Source organism: Triturus cristatus, chromosome 1_2 (genome assembly GCF_964204655.1).
Source record: "Triturus cristatus chromosome 1_2, aTriCri1.1, whole genome shotgun sequence".
NCBI lineage: Eukaryota > Metazoa > Chordata > Amphibia > Caudata > Salamandridae > Triturus > Triturus cristatus.
This window is the reverse complement of record NC_140580.1, coordinates 1,140,307,627-1,140,330,493: the sequence shown is the minus strand read 5'-3', so window position 1 is coordinate 1,140,330,493 and position 22,867 is coordinate 1,140,307,627. Positions and strand designations below refer to the sequence as shown.

Genomic DNA, 22,867 nt, shown 5'->3' with positions numbered 1-22,867 from the left:
GTAGCTGTACTGACAGGAGTCCCGGAATTAAACGAAGGTGTACAAGAATCGTATCAGCAATTAAAAAACAAAGTCACCTTCTGGCTAAATAGGAACAGACCGCTCCCAAACTACTTGGATGGAAAGATCCTCTTTGCTAGAAGGGTTAGTTGGGTAGGCCCAAGACCCAAAGATGTTCCTGGGGACTCCATTATTGTCAACTTTGGAGATAGTCGTATAGTGCATTATATCTGTGATTCTCGACTGGCTTGTGACCAGTCCAAAATTGGGGTACATGACTTAGGGTATTTTTACAATTCTAATCCCAATATTCCTGCAGGATTTAGCCCAGCTCTGAAAAATTGGGAAGCGAATGACCTGTGCTACCCAGTAGCTCTTGCCTGACCGGTATCTGGGTCACAGTTACTTATTACATCCCTCAATCCAAGTATTCCAGCCGGAGAGCCTAAGCTTAATGAAAATGTATATTATTCCCCTGTTAACGGGACGGATGAGATAATAGATGTAATAACCCCCGAACTGACTGGGGAAATGCAACATGGACGTGAGCAGTCGTGTGCTGACTCTGCACACGTTCAAGGCAGGGAGGGGGGGATCAATGGTTTCTTGGAATATTGCAGGCTTAAAGTCAAAAATGGACTCCCCGGAATGGTTAGCTTATATAGGCAACTTTGATGTCTGCCTCTTCCAGGAAACCTGGTCCTGTGAGCCCCAGTTCTTACAGGGTTATCTGAATTTTTATGTCCCCGCAACCCAGGGTTTAAGGGGGCGCCCAAAGGGAGGCCTGGTAATCTGGGTTCGACAGGATGTATTTCCTGAGGCTTGTGCAATATCTACTGGGTCTGAGGATATCCAACTAGTCAGGGTGTCACCTGGGATTATGGGTGACCTGGATATCTACAACTTGTATCTGAGAGACCCCAATAGGACGGGCTCCCAGGTTTTGGCTCACCTAGTTTCCCTCATAGACCAGCACTCAGGTGGGAGGCGAATACTTGTTGCTGGGGATCTGAATATTACCTTCGAACCACTCTTAGACCCTGACTCTGGGTGGGGCGTTGACGCTGTGGAAGATCAATTATGGGGGGTACCTGTGCTTGATCTCAGTCCAATTAAAAGGTGGACTGAGACTATTGTCCAGGCTAATGCTCTCTGCTATGAGTATGGCCTGAGGGCCTTGAATGGGAGGACGCCAGGTGACAAACAAGGGGCTAATACATTCGATAATGGTCGGCATTCCAGCAGGATTGATTATGTTTTATGTAGCTTGAAATTATGGCAATCTGTTCTAGACATGGTTGTTGAGGCTAGAGTTGAGAGTGACCATAACCCTATCTGTGTAACTCACCGATGGTGGTCTAGTAATCGCCTATTAGCCGGTGAGATGGTTCCGTGCCTCTTAGAGGTAATTCTAACGAACAATATGCGCAGACTTAAGTGGGGGGAGCTCGAGCATAACATCCTGGCTATTGCCGATATAGATAAGAAATTAGCTGATTCTATTGCTGAGCTTGAGGGTATGCTAATCCATGTCCCAGGCAGTGTTGAAGTCACTGAATGCCATGACAAGTTGTTTACTGAAATAGGTTCTTATTTTATGAAGCCTTTGAGGAACAAGAATATGGCTCCAACTAAGAGAAATAGATGGTATGACGGTGCTTGCAGAGAATCCAGGGCCAACCTGGTGATAGCTCTGTCTAATGGAGGAAAGGATTGTGTCCGCTCCGCCAGACTAGCATACAAAAAAGCTGTAAGAATGGCCAAAAAGAACTGGGACGAGCAACGTTGGCTGGATTTAAAAAGTGCTTGTCGCACTAGAGATTCCCGGTTATTTTGGAACATCCTTAAGTGGGGCAGTGGTGGGCGGCCTGATAGTCCTTCTAATTATGTCTCACAGGTTGAGTGGGTCCAATATTTCAAACCCCAATATGCTTACAATAACTCGTTTAATTTTGCATGGGTGCCAAATTATGCTTTTTTCTCCCAGGATCCCTTTTGCATCCAAGATGCTAAAAGGGCCCTATGCTCAGTCACCAGTGGACGTGCCCCTGGCCAGGATAGGGTTCCTTCGGATGTTTTTCTCCATGATAAAGATAATTGGAGCAAGTATATAACCCTATTGGCTAATGCTGTGGCTGCAGGCGCACCAGTCCCAAAATCATGGAGGGGGGCAGTCATTATACCTGTATTTAAGAAGGGTGATAGGACGCTCCCAGGAAACTATAGGCCAATTAGCCTTATTGATTCCATCCAGAAGGTGATAGGGAGGATGGTCTTGAACCAAATCCAAGAATGGATCGATGATAACAACATTCTGTCACCCTCCCAAGCAGGTTTTCGGAAATTAACCAGCACGGTGGACCAAGTCTTTTGCTTTGTCCAGCTCCATTGGAAGGTGGTGACATTGGGGAAGGGCAGTTTTTATGCAGCTTTTGTTGACCTAAGAGCTGCCTTCGATCTTGTTCCCCGCCCCCGGTTGTGGGCAGCCCTTGAGAGGCTAGGTCTCCCCAAAGAAACTTTGACAATGGTGATGCGTTTGCATGAGTCCAACTATGCCAGGATTCAGTGGGGTGGGGCAGGTGAGGAAACCTCTGAGTTCCCGGTTGAGCATGGTGTGCGACAAGGTTGTACTATGGCACTCACGCTCTTCTCTCTTTATATCAATGGGATAGTTGATCTCATGCTTTCTGCCAATACCGACGCACCAAGGTTGGCTGGTGTTTCCATCCCCATATTAATGTTTGCAGATGATACGCTTATCGTATCCAGAACATCTAATGGTCTGCAAAAAGCCCTCCGCCTGTTTGATGAGTTTTGCCTCGACCATGGTTTGGAGGTCAATGTGGCAAAAACGAAATTTATGGCCTTTAACCCTCATAGTAGCTTCCGAGGGAAAAGAGTGTTCATGAATGGGCAGCCTCTAGAATTGGTAACCAATTTTACGTATCTTGGATTGCAAATCTCAAGTAGTAATAACTGGCGCAAGCATCTTGAATTGGCCTCCCTGCGATTTAAACAGCTAACTGGAGCCCTGAGCAGGGAATTTAGCAGGTCATTCACAAAACCAATAAGCCCGGTATTGCAAGTTTATGAAGCGAAGGCCCTAAACTCTGTCCTCTATGGGGCGGAGCTCTGGGGTTTTGATCAGCTAGCGACTTTGACAAGTGTGGAGCATAAATTGTTTCGAAGTATAACTGGTCTTCCTCAGAGCACCCCTCTGATCCCACTTAGGTATGATTTGGGCAGGAGGTCCATGAAGGATATTGCAAGGCTCCGTCCGGTCTTATACTGGCGGAGGCTTTGGACTACTCCTGAACTTTCCCACTATGCTAATGGCCTCATGGACATTATAAAAACTGATGTCTTTCATAAAATTGAGTGGCTGAAGAACTTACATGCGTCTTTAAAAGACATGGGTATGGAAGGGATATGGAATGACCCAGTGACTGCCCAGTTTCCATCAAAAAGTTCTCTTAAAATAGCATACTGGGAAAGAATTGATTCCCAGGTATTGAGTAGAGCTACAGGGATGTCCGGGAATTTTCTCGAGTTAAAAGACTCCCCCAGCCTTGAATTATACTGGGACTTGGTGACTAATGTGGGCGATAGGAAACTCTACTTTCAGTTTAGAGCTGGCTCCTTGCCTCTCAGATTTTTGACTGGAAGGTGGGCCAGGAACTCGGAATTGCAGTGCCCTGCATGCGGGGCTGCAATAGAAACAACTCCCCACTTTCTGTTTGCCTGCCCGGCATTTACCATTCCAAGGCGCGTTTGGCTTTCCCCCATGTGCAAGTCTCTCGGCACAAGGAGCTGCGCTGTGGCATTACGCATTTTGCGCACTAGCTCCTTAACAATAGTTTCTGTCGCATTGGCAAAATATTTGGGCTGGGCATGGGCATTGCGGAGAAAAACAATTAAGCGTACCCTCGATGGGCTCCAATGAATTCTGTGTCTGGGTTTTCCCTTTCAACCCCTGACCTAGGGATTATTTAAAAGTGTTTTTATTTCTACATGCCAGTCCATTGAAGTGTTTAATGTTTTTTTAAATGTATTTTAATGTATTTATTGAAATTCATGTTTTATGTACTATGTTTGTGTCTTTTATGATTGTTTTTAAATCGAATAAAGACTGATGATTACATCTGTGGTACACTTGGACTTTTTTTTTTTGTGTGTGTCTGCAACTTTACCTCCTGGTTCTGATTCCCCTTAATCTGCTCATGCTAAATACCGATTTTGAAGATTTTCGGTATTTGCGATTTTTGATGCATTCTTTAGCGATTCTTTATTTGCTAATCGCTAATGCCAGGCGCTATTTGTGTTTTCGGTATTACCGATTCTTTAATTTGCGATTCATTAATTTAACAGGGATTATTTTAGCGATTCTTTATTTTAACGGGGATTATTTTAGCGATTCATTATTTTTTCGCTATTGGTGTTGATGCATTGGAATTGGTTGTTTGCCACTCGCTAACGGGAGATTTTAGCGATTCGGTATTTTTGCGAGGAAATTTTTGCTTGATGCATGTGCCAGAAAGTGACTTACGGCTCGTAAAGGTACCAGTGAGGAGTCTTCGCACTCGTGATGGAATCTGTACTGCAGTGCTCCGTGCTGAGATTCCATCCAGACAGCCGCGATTCCACTGCGAGTGCGGAGACTCCGCACTCGTAACTTTACGAATCGTAAGTCCTGTTGTGAATCGGGCCACTACCATTTTAATGTATGCTGATAAAAACCTTTGTACACCAGTTAAAGTACATTGATGGTTACGAACTAAACTAAAATAAAACTGAATTCCTCAGTTATGTAAGTACATATGTACATGTGTATCAAACAGTGGCAGCCGCCACTGTGTAGGTGTGGTTCAGCCACACTGACCATTAACTTTTTTTTATATGCCTATTAACTTTAGCCCCCGTAGATGGATCTGCAATCTGCACCAAACTTGGCAATCAAGTAACCTAGCCAGCTAAGGGCTAGCGTGCCAGTTTTCATGCAGTCCGGTACAGGGGGAAAGGTTAAGGTAGGAAGTGAAAAGAGATTGGTTTTGCCATTTTGGTTCTTATAGAAAATGTTGCTGAAGACCATAGCAAAAACCATTAAACAAATGTATGCCGCATTGGAAATTAAAATACAAGTTTACTCAGAAAGCGAAGGTGTGCCATTGTTCCTTTGGTGTAAACCCATTCAGTTATTTTGGAGATAAAAGCATAAAAAAATGCCACATGGCTGGAAAGGATTAACACATGTATATCTCTGCTGGTTAAAATTGTGATTCTGAAAATTGTGAATCTGGAAACTCACACTCGATTTTGCACAGAGGATTTGCTACTTTATCTGCAACCTTAAAAACATTCGATTTCTTTTTTTCGCCTGGAAAAAATAATTCCACAGAATTGAGAAGACACCATCAGGTGTGCCCGACCACAGGGCAGTGGTGCAGGTGACTTGAAACCATGGAAAACGGTGAAAGAAAACAAACAAATGGGTTCAACATGATAAATCACAAAGTTTATGAAAATCTTAATCATGTGGAGGATACTACTTTACGATCAGAAAAACGGCACCATTTTGTGTAGAAAATTGTAATTGTCCTCTGCAACACGATGAATTTTTTTTTTAAACTTCATAGTCACTGTAAAGGTAATGGATCATGGAAAATGTAAAACTAAAAAATGTGGGAGAAAATTTATTTCTGCTGAAAACAGTTTATGGAATAAAAAAAGTGCAAAAAACGTTTTCAATAAGAACATTATCCTGCAAAAAACGTTTTGTTTTTAACACATCATGTCCGCCAAGAGCATCTGAGTCATGTTAAAATAAAAAGTTATCAAACTTCAAACATTATGTGAACTGCAAAATTTGCTATCTTCATAAGTAAGGGACAGAATACACATTTTGGGGTATAAATATAAATGTGAGTAACAGCATTACTGTGAACCGACTCCAAGGTATATTGAAGAGGTTTCATAAAGATCTATTCTTGCTAAGAACACGCGATGCCCACCTCCGCGGAGGCGGGTTTCAGCTTTGACTTGTCTGCAGCACGAGCGCAGGAGTGGAGCAGTGACAACTGCTGATGTGTTATCGTCAACTAAACACTTTTGGCAAATCCCTTACAACCCGTGGAACATTATTGAAATCACAATTTACTAATTGCTTTCTCATGCATAAAGTTGAAATACATAGTCCAGTGAGTTCATGCAGGTGTGAGGTGTGCACCCATAGGTGTCCCTTCCTATTTCATCACACATTTCTCAAGCAGACACACTCTGTCTTTTTTGTGTGTGTATTTTACAGCATTTTTATCACCATTATGACATTGATTTTAAACATGTAGAAGACTTGGCAGGCTGAAAACCCTAAGCACTGAAATGGTCGACTAACCATCGCCTGATGTGTTTTTATAAGCCCGTTCCATTCTGTCACTACCTTTGTCTTGATTGTGCCAAAAATAGGGCCATGCCACTCCAGAGTACGCGCCCCTCATGATGTGGTCATTGTGCATAAAACACTGCTCTGTAGACACCCCCTTTAGAGTGTGTGGTGGGAGTTCAATACTAGCCGTGCCACTGGTATCTGTACAGGGACTGGAATCATGGATGACAACCATAATTGTTTTTTTAATGATGTTAGGCCCAGCTGTGCGCAAAATCCTTTCCCAGCTTCAAGTGAAGTTTCGTGAAGTTCTTGATTTTTGCTATTCACCACCTCTGTGCAGTTTCCCACTTACCTTTGCTTCTCACACACACCAATGTCATTTTCATTGACTGAAGCCAAGCAGGAAAAGAAACGCGTTACTTACCTGTAACAGCAGTTATCCAGTATTGGTGTCTTTCATAGATTCACATGCCTGAATCATTCCCCGTCGTCGAGACGGGAGCCTCCGGTACATAAAAAAGTAATGTCCTATAGACATACATAGAGAAAAATAGGCCTAAGGGCCTCCCCTTAGCAGCCTATCCTAGTCCTTATGTAAAAAGGACCAAACTCTTAGAGTCAGCCAATCAGCTATCACCTCCCTCTAGAACCTTCCTGGCAGGAGCCTCAGTCCCTCAGATTTTCGTACGTACCAAGCTAGGTAGGCGTAATATAGTTAGAGAGAGGCATGAGTCCTTCCAGGGGAGGCGGGAGGGTTGCATGTGAATCTATGAAAGACACCAATACTGGATAACTGCTGTTACAGGTAAGTAACGCGTTTCTTATCCAGTATTAGGGGTGTCTTTCATAGATTCACATGCCTGAATCAGAGTAGTTAGCAATACATTATGCAAATTTCTGATGTAACATGCCATAAAGATATTTAGATAATACACATATTACCATATCAGGTTGAAACATTGGCATACATCAAAACAGTAAATCAGTAAAGAATGTGCATACCAGGATGGCGGGATGTTGGAAGGCTCACCTCACTGGAATAGATGGCGAAGCACCGCCAGGCCCACTGCCGCATCCTTCGTAAGTTCGGCATCAAGGCAGTAGTGTCTGGAGAAGGTGTGCGGTGACTTCCACGTCGCCGCTCTACAGATGTCCAAAATCGGCACTCCAGCGAACAGCGCTGCTGATGTGGACATCGCTCTGGTGGAGTGTGCTTCCACCCTGTCTCTCAAAGGCCGTCCGGCCCCTTCATGGCAGAATGCTATTGCAGAAGAGATCCACCTTGAAATGCTCTGTTTTGTTAGAGGCATACCCAACCTTGGCCTGCTGTAGGCCACAAGTAACTGTGATGACTTTCTGAAGGTTTTTGTCTTGTCTATATAAAACTTAAGACACCGTTTGAGATCCAGAGAGTGGAGCGTCCTTTCTGCTGCCGTGGTAGGATTAGCGAAGAAGGAACGTAGGACCACCGGCTCGTTGAGGTGAAAGTCTGAAGGCACTTTCGGTATGAACTTGGGATTTGTCCTCAGCACCACCCTGTCCTGTTTCAACTGCATGAAGGGCTCCTGAATGGAGAGAGCTTGCAACTCGCTGACTCTCCTGGCAGATGTTAGAGCGAGTAACAGAGCCGTTTTCCATGAGATGTACTTGATGGAAGCTCGATGAATGGGCTCAAAGGGGTGCTTCATGAGCTGGTTAAGGACCAAGTTGAGGTGCCATGTCGGTGGGACCCGTCGAGGTCTTGGAAAGGACCGATATAGACCCTTAAGGAACTGTTTGATAAGTCTACTGGACCAGAGAGACGGGCCTTTGGAAGTCCTGGTAAAACGTGAAATTGCCGCCAGATGCACCTTTATGGATGCATGCGCTAATCCGGACTGTGCCAAGAGCAGGAGATATGGCAATATCTGTTCAGGCGTGATATGAAGTGGTCTCAGGCCCTTCTCCGAGCACCATACGCAGAAGCGTTTCCATTTGAGAGAGTAGGTTTTGTTGGTACTGTCCGCCCTTGCTTTTGCTAGCACGTCCCTGCATTCCTGCGGGATGTTCAAATGGCAGAACTCTCTGTGCTCAGGAGCCAGGCCGATAACCTGAGCGATTGCAGGTTCGGGAATTGCACCTGCCCATTGGACATTGTCAGCAGGTTCGGGTGCTGTGTTAGACGAATTGGTGTCCTGATGGAGAGGCGATGAAGGTCCGAGAACCAGTGCTGCCTCGGCCAGTACGGGGCAATCAGGATCAGGGTACAGGGCTCCGCCTTCATCTTCCTGAGGACCCTGGGAATCATCGGGAACGGTGGAAAAGCGTACACAAATACGCTGAACCAGCCTATGGAAAAGGCATTTCCGAGCGAGTCTGGTTGGGGATGCCAGCTTGCGTAGCTTGGGCATTTGGCGTTCTCCCTGGTGGCGAACAGGTCGATTCCTGGGACTCCCCATTCCGAGAATACGTGTGTCAGTGCACTCTCGTCGAGCTCCCATTCGTGGGAGAGGGATTTCTGCCTGCTTAGGGCGTCCGCAATGGTGTTGTCCTTTCCCGGGACATAGTCCGCCCTGAGGGTGATCCCATGGAGAACAAGCCAGTTCCAGATCTTTTGCGATTCGCGCGATAGAGTGAGCGAACGTCGTGCATCGTCGTGGTGTTGTCCGTTCTGACGAGCACCTGGGAGTTCTGGATGCGTGGTAAAAAGGCTTGCAGCGCTAGGTACACAGCCCTCAACTCCAGCAGATTGATATGGAGGCGTTGCTCCTGATCTGACCATTTGCCACTTACTCTGAGGTCCTGAAGGACAGCTCCCCAGCCCGCTAGAGATGCATCGGTGGTAATCACAAGTGGCGCTGCTGGAAGCAGGAACGGCAGTCCCCTCGACAGGTTTCTGTAATCCTTCCACCACTCGAGGCTCTTGGATATTCGCGGTGTTATGCTCACAATGTCCTCGAACGAACCTGTACTCTGAGTCCACTGGTTCGTGAGAGCTTCCTGCAATGGACGCATCCGAAGCCTGCAGTGAGGGATGAGTAGTATACAAGAAGACATCATTCCCAGGAGTGATTTGAAGGTGCGAACTCTTAGGGATTTCCTTGATGCCACCGCCGTGGCCAGCGATATGATCTTGTTTTTTCTTTCGTCTGAAGGAAATGCTCTTGCGCATTCCGTATTCAAGGTCGCCCCGAGGAAGGTGATGATTCTTGTTGGGGACATATGTGATTTCTGAAGATTGAGAGTCAATCCGAGATGTTGGAAAAGATTGGTACAAGCGTTGGAGGATTTGGTTGCGCCTACAGCCGTGGGCGCCTTGACCAGCCAGTCGTCGAGGTAGGGGAAAACTTGGTGACCCATTTGACGTAGGAAAGCTGCCACAGGAGAAAGGCACTTGGTGAAAATCCGCGGAGCGGATTTGAGGCCAAACGGTAGGACCTTGAATTGGTAGTGCTGTCCTGCCACCTCGAAACGGAGAAACTTTCTGTGCCCCCTGAGTATCGGGATGTGATAGTAGGCATCCTGAAGATCTAAGGATGTCATGAAATCTCCTTCCTCTAGAATGCCTAGGATTTCTTGGAGCGTCACCATCCTGAACGACTGACTCTTCAGGAAAGAGTTGAGTGCCCTGAGATCTAGAATGGGCCTCCACTTCTTTTCTTTCTTGCGTATCAGAAAGAAGCGGGAGTAGAATCCTTTCTCCCTCTGAGCCGATGGAACTCGCTCGATCGCTCCTTTTGTCAACATCTCCGAAATTTCCCGGAAAAGCAACCGTAGATGCCAGTGTGGGAACCTGCGGGGGGGGGGGGGGGGGTTGCAGGCGGAATGGTGGTAAATTCTAGGGAATGGCCGAATCTGAGGAGTTGGAGCACCCAGCGATCTGAGGTGATGATGCGCCAATTTTTCAGGAAATGGGTCAATTTTCCTCCAATTTGTGAAGAAGGAGATGGTAGCAGGACTGGCTGGAGTAACTGGTCACTGGCGTCCGCCGGTGCCCCTCTTTTGGTTCTTACCCCTGAAGTTAGATCTTCCATAGGACGACTGCCGACCTTGTTGCTGCTTTTGCTGGTACTGGGTCTTATTCTGGAAGGAATACGAGGACCTATTCTGGAAGAATCCTCTGTAGGAGGACTGGCCTCTAGATTTGTTGCCCCGAAAGGACTGATTCCTTGCCTGCAAGGTTCCAAGCGCTCTAGCCGTGTCAGTGTCCTTCTTAATAGCTTGGAGCGCCTCGTCAATTTTATCTCCAAATAGATGTTGTCCGTCGAAGGGCATATCCAGCACCTTCGTCTGCACTTCTTGCCTGAACGATGTTGCCTTCAGCCATCCTTGGCTGCGCAGGACCGCAGCCCCAGCCAGTTGACGAAAGCCTGTCATGGCCACGTCTATGGCGCAATCGATGATCTCGGCCGCAGAGGTCTGGCCCTCGGAAAGTAGTGCCTTCACCTCCTCCTGAACTGTGCTCGGAAGTTCTGCTAAATATGGGGCTATATCCTCCCAAAGTTGGCGGTTATAACGCCCTAAGAGGGCTATGGAATTGGCCACCTTGATGGTCATTGCCGAAGTGGTCGAAAACCTTTTGCCAATTGTGTCCAACTTCCTGCCCTCCTTGTCCGGTGGTGCTGACAGAGGCGAGGAGGGATTTCAAGAATTTTTCTGGGCCGCTTGGGTCACGACAGAATCCGGTTTCGGGTGGCCAGTCAGGCAAGCTGGTGCCGTGGACGGAGCCTTATACTTCTTATCCAGGCGTGGAACCACCGCAGGAACGGAAGCCGGCGTCAGCATTAGCTTCTTTCCCTGGTCCCAGAGAAAGTCGATGATAGGGATCGATTTTGTCGTCTTCTTCGTCTGCTCCTTAAAGTCATGCAGGAAGCACTCCGTCTCCGTCGACTCCATGACCATATGGAACCGCGCCGCGGCCCGTTCAACTACCTTATGAAAACCACCAATATCCACTGGCGGTGAATCAGCTTGGCGCGGTTGTGGGGAAGGTGGTGAGGATGCCACATACTCCTCCTCCTCATCCTGGTCCGACTGGTCTCCCTGGACCTCTCCTTCCTCCATCTCCTCAGCCTCCTCATCCGATGACTATTACCTGAGGTGGCGGTTTCTCGTGGCAGACCTGCGTAACCGGTCGTGATTGCCTTGGGGCTGTCGTTGGTGGGTTTGTAGTTGGCACTGGGACCCCTGTATCCAGCGCCGGCGATTCTGGGAAACGTTGTTTGTAGTCCCTAATAAGGAACTTGAGGTCCTGAACTATTGACAGAGGAAGGCATACCATCGGAGTGACCTCCGTGCGAACCTGTTCCTGGACGGGGCGCTCCTGCGCGGTGATATCTTCCTGCTCCTCGTCCGTACTTTGACACTTGACATACAGTTCAGAAGGGGAAGTAGCCTGTTCAAAGAGCTCCTCTTCAGACTCTTCACTCTGCAGAATCTCCATAGGCAGATTGGTTTGCACCTTGCTCGGAGATGTCGTTTCCGGTGTAATCTGTGGTCTGGACAGTTTGCCAGGAGCAGATCCTTGTACAGAAACCCCTGATGTTTTCCGACTCATGGACGACGACGACGTTCCCGTCGACGACCCCGTCGTCGACGGTATGGCTGTCACCAACGGTGTCCCCGTCGACGATGCGGTCGTCGACGCCTTCGTCGTCGACGCACTCGTCGCCGACGCACTCGTCGTCGACTCTTCCGTCGACGGTGGGCTCTTCATCGACGAGGTCGTCGTCGACGGGACAATCTTCGTCGTCGACGATGACTTAGACGTCGACGACGGTTTTAACAGTATAATAGACGAGATAGGAGTACCTGCTGACGATGATGAAGGGGTCGTCGTCGTCGACGAGAAGACCGACGCCGCTGTGGATGTGGACACGGTCGTCGTCGCTGTGGAGACATGTCCTGATGGCCTTTTTTGCGCCGAGGAAGGTGTCGCAATTTTTGTGGCCGACAGAGTAGGCTTCTTGAAAGTGAGAGAGTCCTTGTCAGACACAGAAGATTTTGAAGATCTTGCCTCTGAAGACTTCTTGTGTGTCTTCATAGGAGGTGCGTCTGAGGGGCCAGGAGATGTCACTCTCGGCCTCTTCAGGGAGACTTCAGAGGTTCCGGAAAAGCTCGCCTCTGAGGAAACCACACTCTCTCTGTCCTTGAGCCTGTCCAGCCAGATAAGCAGGCGACCCTCCCTGTCTCTCAAGGTCTTATGTGGGAAAGACCTACATATTTTACAGTCCTTAGGGACGTGGTCCGGATAAAGGCAATACAAGCATAGGTCATGCTTGTCGTCCACATGAAGCCTCTTCTTCCCACATGAAGAGCAAGCCCTGAAAAGGGCTTTCTTCTGTGATTCAGACATGCCAGGAGTTGTAGATAAAATAAACACTCACTGCAGCAATAAGAGGCCTGAAGTAGTCAGCGTTGAAGTCCTTGAAGAAGAAAGTCACCAAAAAAGTGAACAATCTGGCTTGAAAGAAATCCTGAGGAGAACTCAGGTTGGAGACTCCCTAGCACAACGTGCGGTAGAAAATCTGAGGGACTGAGGCTCCTGCCAGGAAGGTTCTAGAGGGAGGTGATAGCTGATTGGCTGACTCTAAGAGTTTGGTCCTTTTTACATAAGGACTAGGATAGGCTGCTAAGGGGAGGCCCTTAGGCCTATTTTTCTCTATGTATGTCTATAGGACATTACTTTTTTATGTACCGGAGGCTCCCGTCTCGACGACGGGGAATGATTCAGGCATGTGAATCTATAAAAGACACCCCTAATACTGGATAATGTCTGGCATCGCATAGGAGACGAAAACTCTGATTTGTAATATACAACGTAAGCAGAATCATTTTGTCGGTATTAAAAAATGATATATCCAACATAAACTGATCTTCAAATCATGAATTATACACAAATGGGGTAAAGCAAAACTTTTGCAAACCATGCAACCTTGTTATCATCAATAGCCCTTTGCGAGGTGGAAAAGGTTTTTGCAACGGTCTAGAGTAAGACCAGCCCACCGAGCGACTGATGCAAGCCACCAAACCTGTCTGATTTAAATTAGTCGACCACAACTATCATATTTTCCTTCGGGAACTAGAAACCTTAGCTGCATCCGAGCCAGTACCATGTTGCTTTCAACTATCTTGCTGCCTTTTATTTTCAAAGGTCGAGCACTGTGTGTTAGTTGAGTAAGGATTTTATATGATGGTAAAACTTGCTCATGATTTGTACAGGGGTCTTGTCGGGCAGCGGGGCACCTGAACTTGGGTGGTCCAAGCAGGGTTAGATCAGGTGGAAGGAATGGAATGGGTCATCCTTTCAGTCTTTGAAGATGTACTCATTGAAACTCATTCAAGGGATGAGCCCTGGTCATGTAGGATCTAGTTGCGGCTTCTGCTGGTACAACTGACCATTCCAGCTTGCTTAACGGTTTTCCCAAATTGAGATTAAAAACAAAGTCCTTCAACTGTTGCACTCTATTTCAGCGTTGTGCGAGTCAGCAGGTTTGATTCCACTAAAGGCACCACCCAGCACTCAAGACTTTACCATTGTTCGTGAGCCTGTCCTCCTCCAAATTTGATAGTACAAAGTTGGGTCCAGAGCTTTGAAAGAGGTAATAAGCTTCTTCCGTACCATCCTATAAGTTATCGGAGAGCCGCTCATGTGCTTTCTGTGATGAAGTATTCTGCAGTGGCAGAACTTTCTCTCACCTTACTTCTTACTTCCCACTATGCCCATTTTCAACAAAACTGAGATGCTTTAAGAAGTAGATCAAATAATGTTTATTCCTTGAATACATCATACCTTTAGTGACTAGTACAGAACCCAGAGGCTCATTTGTACCACCCTTTGAAACAACACAGTGGGCCCTACTGGGTCTCTGGTTCAAAAACTAGAATTACTGCGCTTGCTCCATGTTAGGCCTTTTTCAATATTATCCCTGATTTTCCTCCCTATCACTCACTGTCAGTTGGTTTCTTGCGTTGACCGAACTTCCTGTAACCAAACAAGTCATTACGTTAGAAGGGTACATTTTAGCATTCATGCTTGGCATTTAGCACTTACTCAGGTTTCATTTTTTTGGTCAGTCACCACAATTCCTGTAGTATGGCATCTTTAAGAAGCATTGCTATTTCAATGAAACCATACTCACTTTTTGACTGCAAACACCGTAAGTCCTATACTGACATTCATCCTCTTGAATTGGTCATTCAGGATGTCCAGATTGTATGTCCCTTCCCAGACGATTGGAGCAAACCAAGGAGTAATTGTAAGGACATCAGTTCTCCTGCAAGGTGACAACACATAGTATTTACAACATCAATGGCTTACAAAAGCATGACAAGAGCCACTACAAAAACACAGTGTCCCATAGAAACCCACCTGAAGGCTATAAAATGGCAACCTGGATCTACAGAACATACGAATGGCCAACGGACACACACCCAATTCTACCAGAAGATCATCACTTGTCAAAGCCTGCCACTAATAAGCAGACCAACACAAACCCACCGTGGGCTTAAAGCAACCAGTTAACAATCATCAAAAACCAAACTCACCAATCAAAAACAAAAATGTATAATTTAAAGGGAAATGTACCCGGGGCTAAAGAAAGCCACCATAAATCCACTAGCCAGCAATACAGTCCATGAAAGAACAGGATTAACCCACAATGGCACATGAAAAAAGAAAAAAAACTATATTGCTATCAACAATAGCAAACAAACCCAAAAACTGCCAAGAGACACTAATCAATGCTAAGCGATAGCAGTCAAGGACAAATAGATGGAAGAAAGTTAGAAACCAATCACTGGTTTCAGATTGAAGCTCCATTAGTTAAAAGAAACCACACCAAGATACAACAGAAACTCATTAAGGAGCCGAAATATCACAAGGAGCCATCATAGTTATGAACACTCTAAATAAATTGCTATAGGACCATCAAGAACCCATCAAAGAATATCAAAAACTCCCCATAATATTAACAGAAACCTGGGACACAAACCCACCAAAGGAAATCAGACACCCATCAAAAGCAACCTTCCAAGTGCCAACAGAAAGCCACGATCAGAACTAAGTCAAAATTCATAAAAGCATATGAAGAGCCACAGTAAACCCACTTGGACCAATAGAAACCAATATGAGCAAGCATGCATCCTTTATTTATCAACAGAAGTCTCTCCACTCATGCGGTAACAAAAGAAATACCAAGACCCAAAGTTAAGCTATTATGTTCATAAAAGTCATAAATAAAAGTCGAAAAGGAACAAAAGAACTCTGTAAAGAGGCAACGGCAATCTGATTCCCTTAGGGGTCAAAATAAATCTGACAGAGGCCAAAGAAAACTCACCAAAGGACAATGAAAAACTATCAATGAACAACAGAATCCCACCAGAACAAATTATAAGCTAATGAGCAACAAAATGTACATAATGGGTAAGTCAAATATATAAAAGGACTATATACTTCCCAAGCCCAACTGAAAACCACTAAACGTGCTACAGAAACATACCAAGAAACTGCTACAGAAACATACCAAGAAACATAGAAACACACAAAGTGCCATCAGAATCCTACCAAGAGATTTCCAAGCTCCAGGAACAATTTACAAAACCCAGAAAATAAATCTATTAAGGAATACTAATAGGCCAAGAGAAAGCAAGAGGGGCTACTCAGAAACATAAATCCATTAAGTGATTTGAACCCCACAGACTAAACGTTAACGCATCAAGGGTGAACAGAAATCTTCCGGGGACCAATAGAAATCTTCTAATAGCCAACACAAATGCAACAGCCAACAGCAAATCTAACAACTGAAATGTACTAGTGGCCAACAAGCTCACTAAAAGACAACAGAAACGCACAATTGAGAGCATAAAGACAACAGAAACGTACAAGTGAGAGCATAATCCTACAAATTTAAAACATAATCTACCTCAATATAACGTAAAATACAAGGCGAGTTGAAAATCTGAAGAGGGCAATGCGTTTTTGTTTACATTTTTGTTTATCAAACATTTGCTACAATCAACACACAGTGTATATTTCAAAATGGCGCATTCCATTTCCATTTATTAACTTTATTTCGGCCACTAGGGCCATAAAAGTGCAAGAACAATAAAAACAAATAATGTACACCTATAGTTATAAATTTGGATAACTCCCAATCATCTTCTTGTACAAAGTTCATCCCACAAGAGAACAAGAAAAAAGAAAAACACACAGTGGATAAGAGATACAGCAGGGATGTAAATTATGTACAAAATTATCTTCAACCCATTAAAAATGGAATAAAAGCAACCCTCCAAAGATGAGCTGTAATCTAAACATTTTTTACAAAAGTTAAAAATATAGGACAAGGATACAAATCCCCGAGCATGAGTCAACAGTTACTCGACTTGTGCAAATTCAATACATTTGTTCTTCCCCATGGGATCTCCTTTAGACAGGTCTGCCGGATGTGCCACATACAATTTAAGAACCGTGATACGGCAAAGACAATTGGTGGATGGGTGTCATACTTCAAAACTCTGTAGGCCTCAGTGCAGCGCACAAAGCCCAAATGCTTACATAGCTGGAATAACCAACGCTTCTGCGGCAGTCGATAAGCAGGACAGAGGAGCAGAACATGTAGATCGGACTCCTTGTAGTTACATGCAGGGCATTCACCCCTTTGGTCTTTCACCCATTTGCTAGTAAACGCTAGTAGTGGAAGAGTCCCTAGTTAGAATTGCACATACACAATTTCCTGGCCAGTGGGGGGTTGAATGAAATCCAGGAAGTTTTCCTTGCTGCATGCATCTTTTACTAGCAGGAATTCTGCTGTCAAACGACCACATGAGGTACTTTCTTGAATGGACAATAATTTGGCTAGTCTATAGTGTTTGACTAGTTCCAACCTCGAAATCGTGGCGCATGAAGTCTCGGGAGTTCTCCAGAGGTCCAACTTGCGTAACTTAGAGGCAAGGTCCCTAATGTGGCAAAGCCATGGAATTTTCTTGATGGAACATATGGCTAAACGGTCATTTAACTCGGCCCTGTATACAGACAATTCTGGAGTCACCCATAATCTCCGCCAGAAGGTTAGAGGTCTCAGGGCAATCTCTTCATCAAGGGGCCTAATACCCAGGTCCATGTGAAGGGGAGTAAGGGGCGTACTACAGGGTAGGCCTATAAGCTGTTGCATGAAGTTGTTCTCCACCGTTATCAAGTTGGTAGTAGGGCAATGCCCCCACAACTCCACCCCGTATAATGTGGCACCCCTTGCTTGTGCTTTATAGATTTCCACCACATGGGTGGCTGGTTTAAAAGCGGAGGTTCTATACAGTTTCATTATTCCGCCCACTGTCTGGGTTAACCTGAGTCTTGCTTTGCCCAACTGTGGCCTCCATACAAAATGCTCTGACAGGGTAACTCCCAGATAATCAAATATCTTCACTCTTTCCAGAGGAATGCCATGTAAAGAAGGGTTTGGACGGGTCGTGTTGGGGGAGTTGAAGACCATATATTTAGTTTTTGTTAGGTTGATCTCCAGCCCTCGCAGCTTTCAACAAGCATTTGCAATGCAATAGGTCTCGCATTTGCGAGAGTTTGAGCTTTTTTTATTGTAAATGACATTGCCTTTTATTTATGTTTTGGTTTTTGAAACATAAATAAAAGCCATTGTCATTTACAATGCCAATAGGTCAAACTCGCAACAGATGGAATACATTGGGGAAAAAGGTATAGATTATGGGAGTTACCGTTCACAAATGTACATTGGAGAAGGGGAGTGACATAAAAGATGGCAGCAGGAAGAGAAAAGGAAAACTCGAGAGAAAATAAAAGGAGTAACTGAAGTCCGGGAAAGAGCAGGGAGAAACAAATGTGAGGGACAGAAGATTAAGAAAAATAAAAGCATGGGGAAGGGGATAACCGAAGGAAAACAAAGGTGAAATAGAGCTCCTCATAGTGGAAGAGAGAGGACAATTGAAGAAAAAAAAACAGCAAATGGACAGATTCTTTAAAGCAACTTACAAGCCCAGAGTGCCCTACAAAAGACAGTGGTGCATTCATTTTTTATACCTTTCCCAGAGGGAGTGTGTCATGAATTAATTTATTTGAAAGGTTTTATAGAGCGCGAACAAGACCCTTGCGGGTATCAGAGCGCTTAACAGTCAAATAGAGTTTTTATACATAAATCACAAGGCAATTGTAACATCTATACAGAAAAAACAAAATGCAAGAACACAGTGAACAAGTACAACGGGCCTCTATCCTCTTGAAACAGTGAAACAGTAAGATGGGATGTCCAAAACTTAGCTGGATCCTTGTCATAGTCCAGGTAGTGGTAACACTATAGCAGATCACAAGTCCTCAATGGACAGTACTCAAGTGAATTTAGCCATGAGAATTAATTTTACTTCCTTTTTGAAGGATGCAGAAGAGGTGTTAAGTCTGGTTTCAGGTGGCAGAGCATTCCGAATTCTTGGTGCCATCCCTGAGAAAGTACGGTTGTAAGTCTTTTTCTTGTTGAATCTCTGTGGTTTTAGAATTAGGTTTTCTGCACTTCTAGAGGATCTGAGCCCTCCGGAGATTGTTAGCTTTTGTGATAGGTATCTGGGTGTATCGTGGTGTATGGCATAGTGCGTCATGCATGCTGTCTTCAAGTGAATACGGGCTTCCAGGGGGAGCCAATTCAGGGATTTGTGGTCCGGTGTGATGTGTGTATTTCTTTTAGAACCAGTGATGAGTCTCGCTGCAGCGTTGATTGTGGCTCTTAGTGGTGCTGTGGTTGCCTTGGGTAGGCCACAGAGAGAGACACTACCATACTCGACTCTGGGGATGACAAGTGCTTGAACTGCTTGCTTAAAGTCCTTGGTAGGCAGGAAGGGTTTCAGCTTCCTCAGTGTGTTTATCTGGTAGTTAGCTCCCTTCGTAGCGTTGCTGATATGTTTTTGCATACTGAGGTTACAGTCGAGAGTTATTCCCAGAGATTTCGCTGAGTCAACAATGATTGGTTGGACGTTGAGTGCCGTAAGGTGTTTTAACCATTCTTGCATTAAGGGGACTTGGGCGGGTGCAGCTATAAGCAAGAACTCGGTTTTTAAGGCATTTCGTTTGAGATGGCTTTTTGCCAGCCATAACTGGGTATTCCCCAGCGTTGTGTTGAGCAGTTTGATATCATCTAGGGTGTGGATCTTGAGGTATAATTGAGTGTCGTCAGCGTACATGTGATATTGCACGTTAGAGGCTTGAAGAATTTCGGTGAGGGGTTCCATGAAAGGGTTGAACAAAGTCTGGGATAGAGCAGACCCTTACGGTACTCCTAATGTTACTGGGACGGGTTTAGACATGGCGTTGTTGACCTTGAATTGTTGTGTTCGATTATGGAGAAATGAGGTGAACCAGTTAAACACTGTACCTGATAGACCCATTCTGTGCTTAAGCAGGTCCAATAGATTCTCGTGTTTGACCGTATCAAATGCTGAGGATAGGTCCAGCAAGATGAGAAGGCATGCACCATTCTGATCCAGGATTTGTAACGCGTCATCAATTATGTGTGTCATGGCTGATTCTGTACTGTGACCTGCACGGAAGCCGGATTGGAATTTATTAAGCAGGTCAAACTGGTCGATATGCTTTGTCAGTTGGAGGAGTACACATTTTTCCAGAAGTTTGGACAGTGTGGGGATGTTGGAAATAGGCCGATAATTATTTAGATCCGTGGGGTCGGCCGAGGGCTTCTTAAGAATGGGAGAGACCTGGCCCACTTTGAGGGTGTCCGGAATGCAGCCTTGTTGAAGTGAACTGTTTATGATCTTAGTCCAGAGAGGCAGCAGAAGTGGGGTAAGGGTTTTAACCGCGTTAGCGGGTAGGGGGTCGGAGAAGTGATTGGCAGGGTTCAAGGCCCCAAGTATTTTACCAATGGCTTCTTCGTAGTATGTCGAAAAGGATGCCCAGTCGGCCTTATTTTTTAGGCTAGGCTGTGATGGGGGATGGTGCGGTGCCATTGGCCTATTTGGGGGGGTCGTCTTGTGCTGTCCCGTGTGTAGGATTAAATCATTCAGAAGGTCCGTCTTAATATTGTCTGTCTTCATGGTGAAGAAGGCGGAGAATTCTTCACAGTTGTGTTGCTGGCAATCTATGTGTTGTGGACGTTGTGCAGGGTCCTTAGATTGGGATTTGATAAGTTCAAAGAGTTTTTTGGGACGGTTTCTTGCCTGGTCTAGTTGGTGGCTAAAGAATTCTGCTTTAGTGCGCTTGATCTTTCTGAAATAAGCGTTTCTCTTTTTCCTTAGTATATTTAGGTGATTTGCTGAGGGAGTAGACCTTCAGGTACGTTCCGTGGCTCGAAGAGAGCGTCTGTCTTCGTTGAGCATTCCATTGTACCAAGGCTTGGAGTCCTTAGTGGAGGCTCTCTTCAATTGCAGGGGGGCTACCTCATTTATTATCCTGGTCATGGAATTAAGGTAGTGATTGGTGAGGACCTGGACTTCTGAGGATCCCATGGGGGGCAGAAGTAGGTTGTAACTGGAGGATGGAAAAGTAGTGGGGTTGATTTTTTTGATGTCTCTTTTCCAAATTTTCGGTCTTGTGGATTGCACAGAGATTGGTTTCGCTATTTCCTTGATAAAAAAGGTGATGACGTGGTGGTCAGACCAGTCACATGGTTGGATAGAGTCTAGCTGAATGCAATCTCTTTTAGAGATTATTAGGTCCAAAATTGAGCCTTTGTCGTGTGTGGGGCTATTGCAGCTTTGGATGAGGTCTAGGTCTTGTAAGAAATTTTTGAGGCTGTTGACCGCTGCATCCTTGTGGTCGTTCCACTGTAGATTGAAGTCGCCAAGGAATATTTGGGTATTTTGGCGCCCGGTGTTTGTTGAAACAAGGTCCATGAAGTGTTCGGTGAAGGCCAGGTTGTCGCCTGGTGGATGATAAATCGTGTGTAGGGAGCATAGTGGTTTATCATTAATGGAGATGTTGAGGCAACTGTATTCGCAAGATGGAAATACCGGAGCAATTGTTCTGCTTACTGAGATATTGCTTCCGTGTATGCAAGCGATGCCTCCCCCTGTTTTATCAACCCTGTCTAGTCTTATGATATCATAGTTAGGGGGTACTAGTATGTCCATGATCGGAGAGGAGGATTCATTTAGCCAGGTTTCGGTAAGCAATAATAGGTCGGGTTCTTGTGTGAGGATGATGTCCGCTATTTCTGTTGCGTGTCTAGCGGCCGATCTACAATTTAAGAGGATGCATTTGAGGCGGGGGGAACGGAGGGACGATGTAGGTTCTTGGATGAGGGGGGACTCTTTTTAGGTTGTTGTCGATGATGCCTCTACTGTTATGTTTGGTGGTTCTGTGTGGGTTGGGGGGGATAGTTGGGATGGTCATAGCAGAGGGCGTGATGGGGTTCGAAAGGGGGGGGGGGGTGTGCATATGAGTGAAGTAGCGCTAGTAGGTCCCTCTCTGTCATCAAGTTGTTAATTCGTCGAGGGCGGGTAGAATTATTCGTGAAGGGCACTGATTTCCAGTTAGGTAAGATCGGAGATGAGGTATTTGATGGCTGCATCAAGCGCCCGCTGGCTTTGGGATGACTTGTAGCTCCAGAGAGCCATGGATGTTTTGAAAACAGCTCGTTAAAAGCTTGTATTTCTACTTTGATTTGATGTAGTGCGGTCATGATCTCATCTAATCTGGGGTCTGGAATGATTAGGAGAGGGGTTGTAGGCTGAGATGTGTCAATAGTTGGGAGGATTGTGAGTTGATCGGGTTCCTGGTCTGGTGAAGAAATGGGTGCGGTGGGAGGTGGTGCCGTGGGTGCGGATGGTTGGTTGGGGGATGTGTAGGGTGGGGCTGTTGGCGTGAGTAGCTGGGATGGGGGTATATGAGGTGTCCTTGGGGCCAGAAGGGGCTCCGGTGGTGGTGTATCATCCGTGTGGTGCTGGGACATCTTCTTGTGTTCTGCCAGCTGAACTGTGTGTGGTAGGGTGGGCTGCGGGCTATGAGTGCAAGGCGCCTTGGTGGTTAGTGGCGCTGGAGTGGCTGGAATTTTCGGTGTGGTGGGGAGGGTGATGGCAATCGGTGCCGCTGTGTACGAGTGTAAGGGGGATTGGTTATCTGTTGGCGGTACAAGTGCTGTCACGGTAGTGTTGGTTTGGAGTATTGCAAGAGGGTTAGGCAATATGGTTGTTACCTTAGAAACTAAGGTGCCTGACGGTTGGTGTACTGACGGAACCCGGTTGTGGTGCAAGCTTGGAAGGATAATGTGCTGCGTGTTGTAGACAGAAGTAATCTGGTTGGCGGTTGCATCTAAATCAGGTGGGGGGAGTGGAGGGGCTGGTGCTGGGGCAGGGCTGTCACTGGGGAGAGGTGCTGGGGTAACTTGAATGGAGTTGGTGAGCGTGGCCTGGTTGCCAGTTTGGGAGTTCGAAACTTGATCTTTAATGATGGGGAAGATGCTATCCAGGAGGTTTAAATTACGGTCAGTGGATTGCATGAGGATGGTCCCGTTGTTGTAAATGGTAATGGTTGCT

General features: G+C 45.8%; 1 protein-coding gene across 1 annotated transcript in view; it reads right to left on the bottom strand.

Moving 5' to 3' along the window:
* Nucleotides 1-22,867, bottom strand: part of LOC146868864 (histo-blood group ABO system transferase-like) — a 598,861-nt gene that overhangs the window by 35,173 nt on the left and 540,821 nt on the right. The window contains exon 5 of the mRNA XM_085613882.1: nucleotides 14,503-14,637. Within this exon, the coding sequence (XP_085470008.1) occupies nucleotides 14,503-14,637 (135 nt within the window). The remainder of the gene's footprint in view (nucleotides 1-14,502; nucleotides 14,638-22,867) is intronic.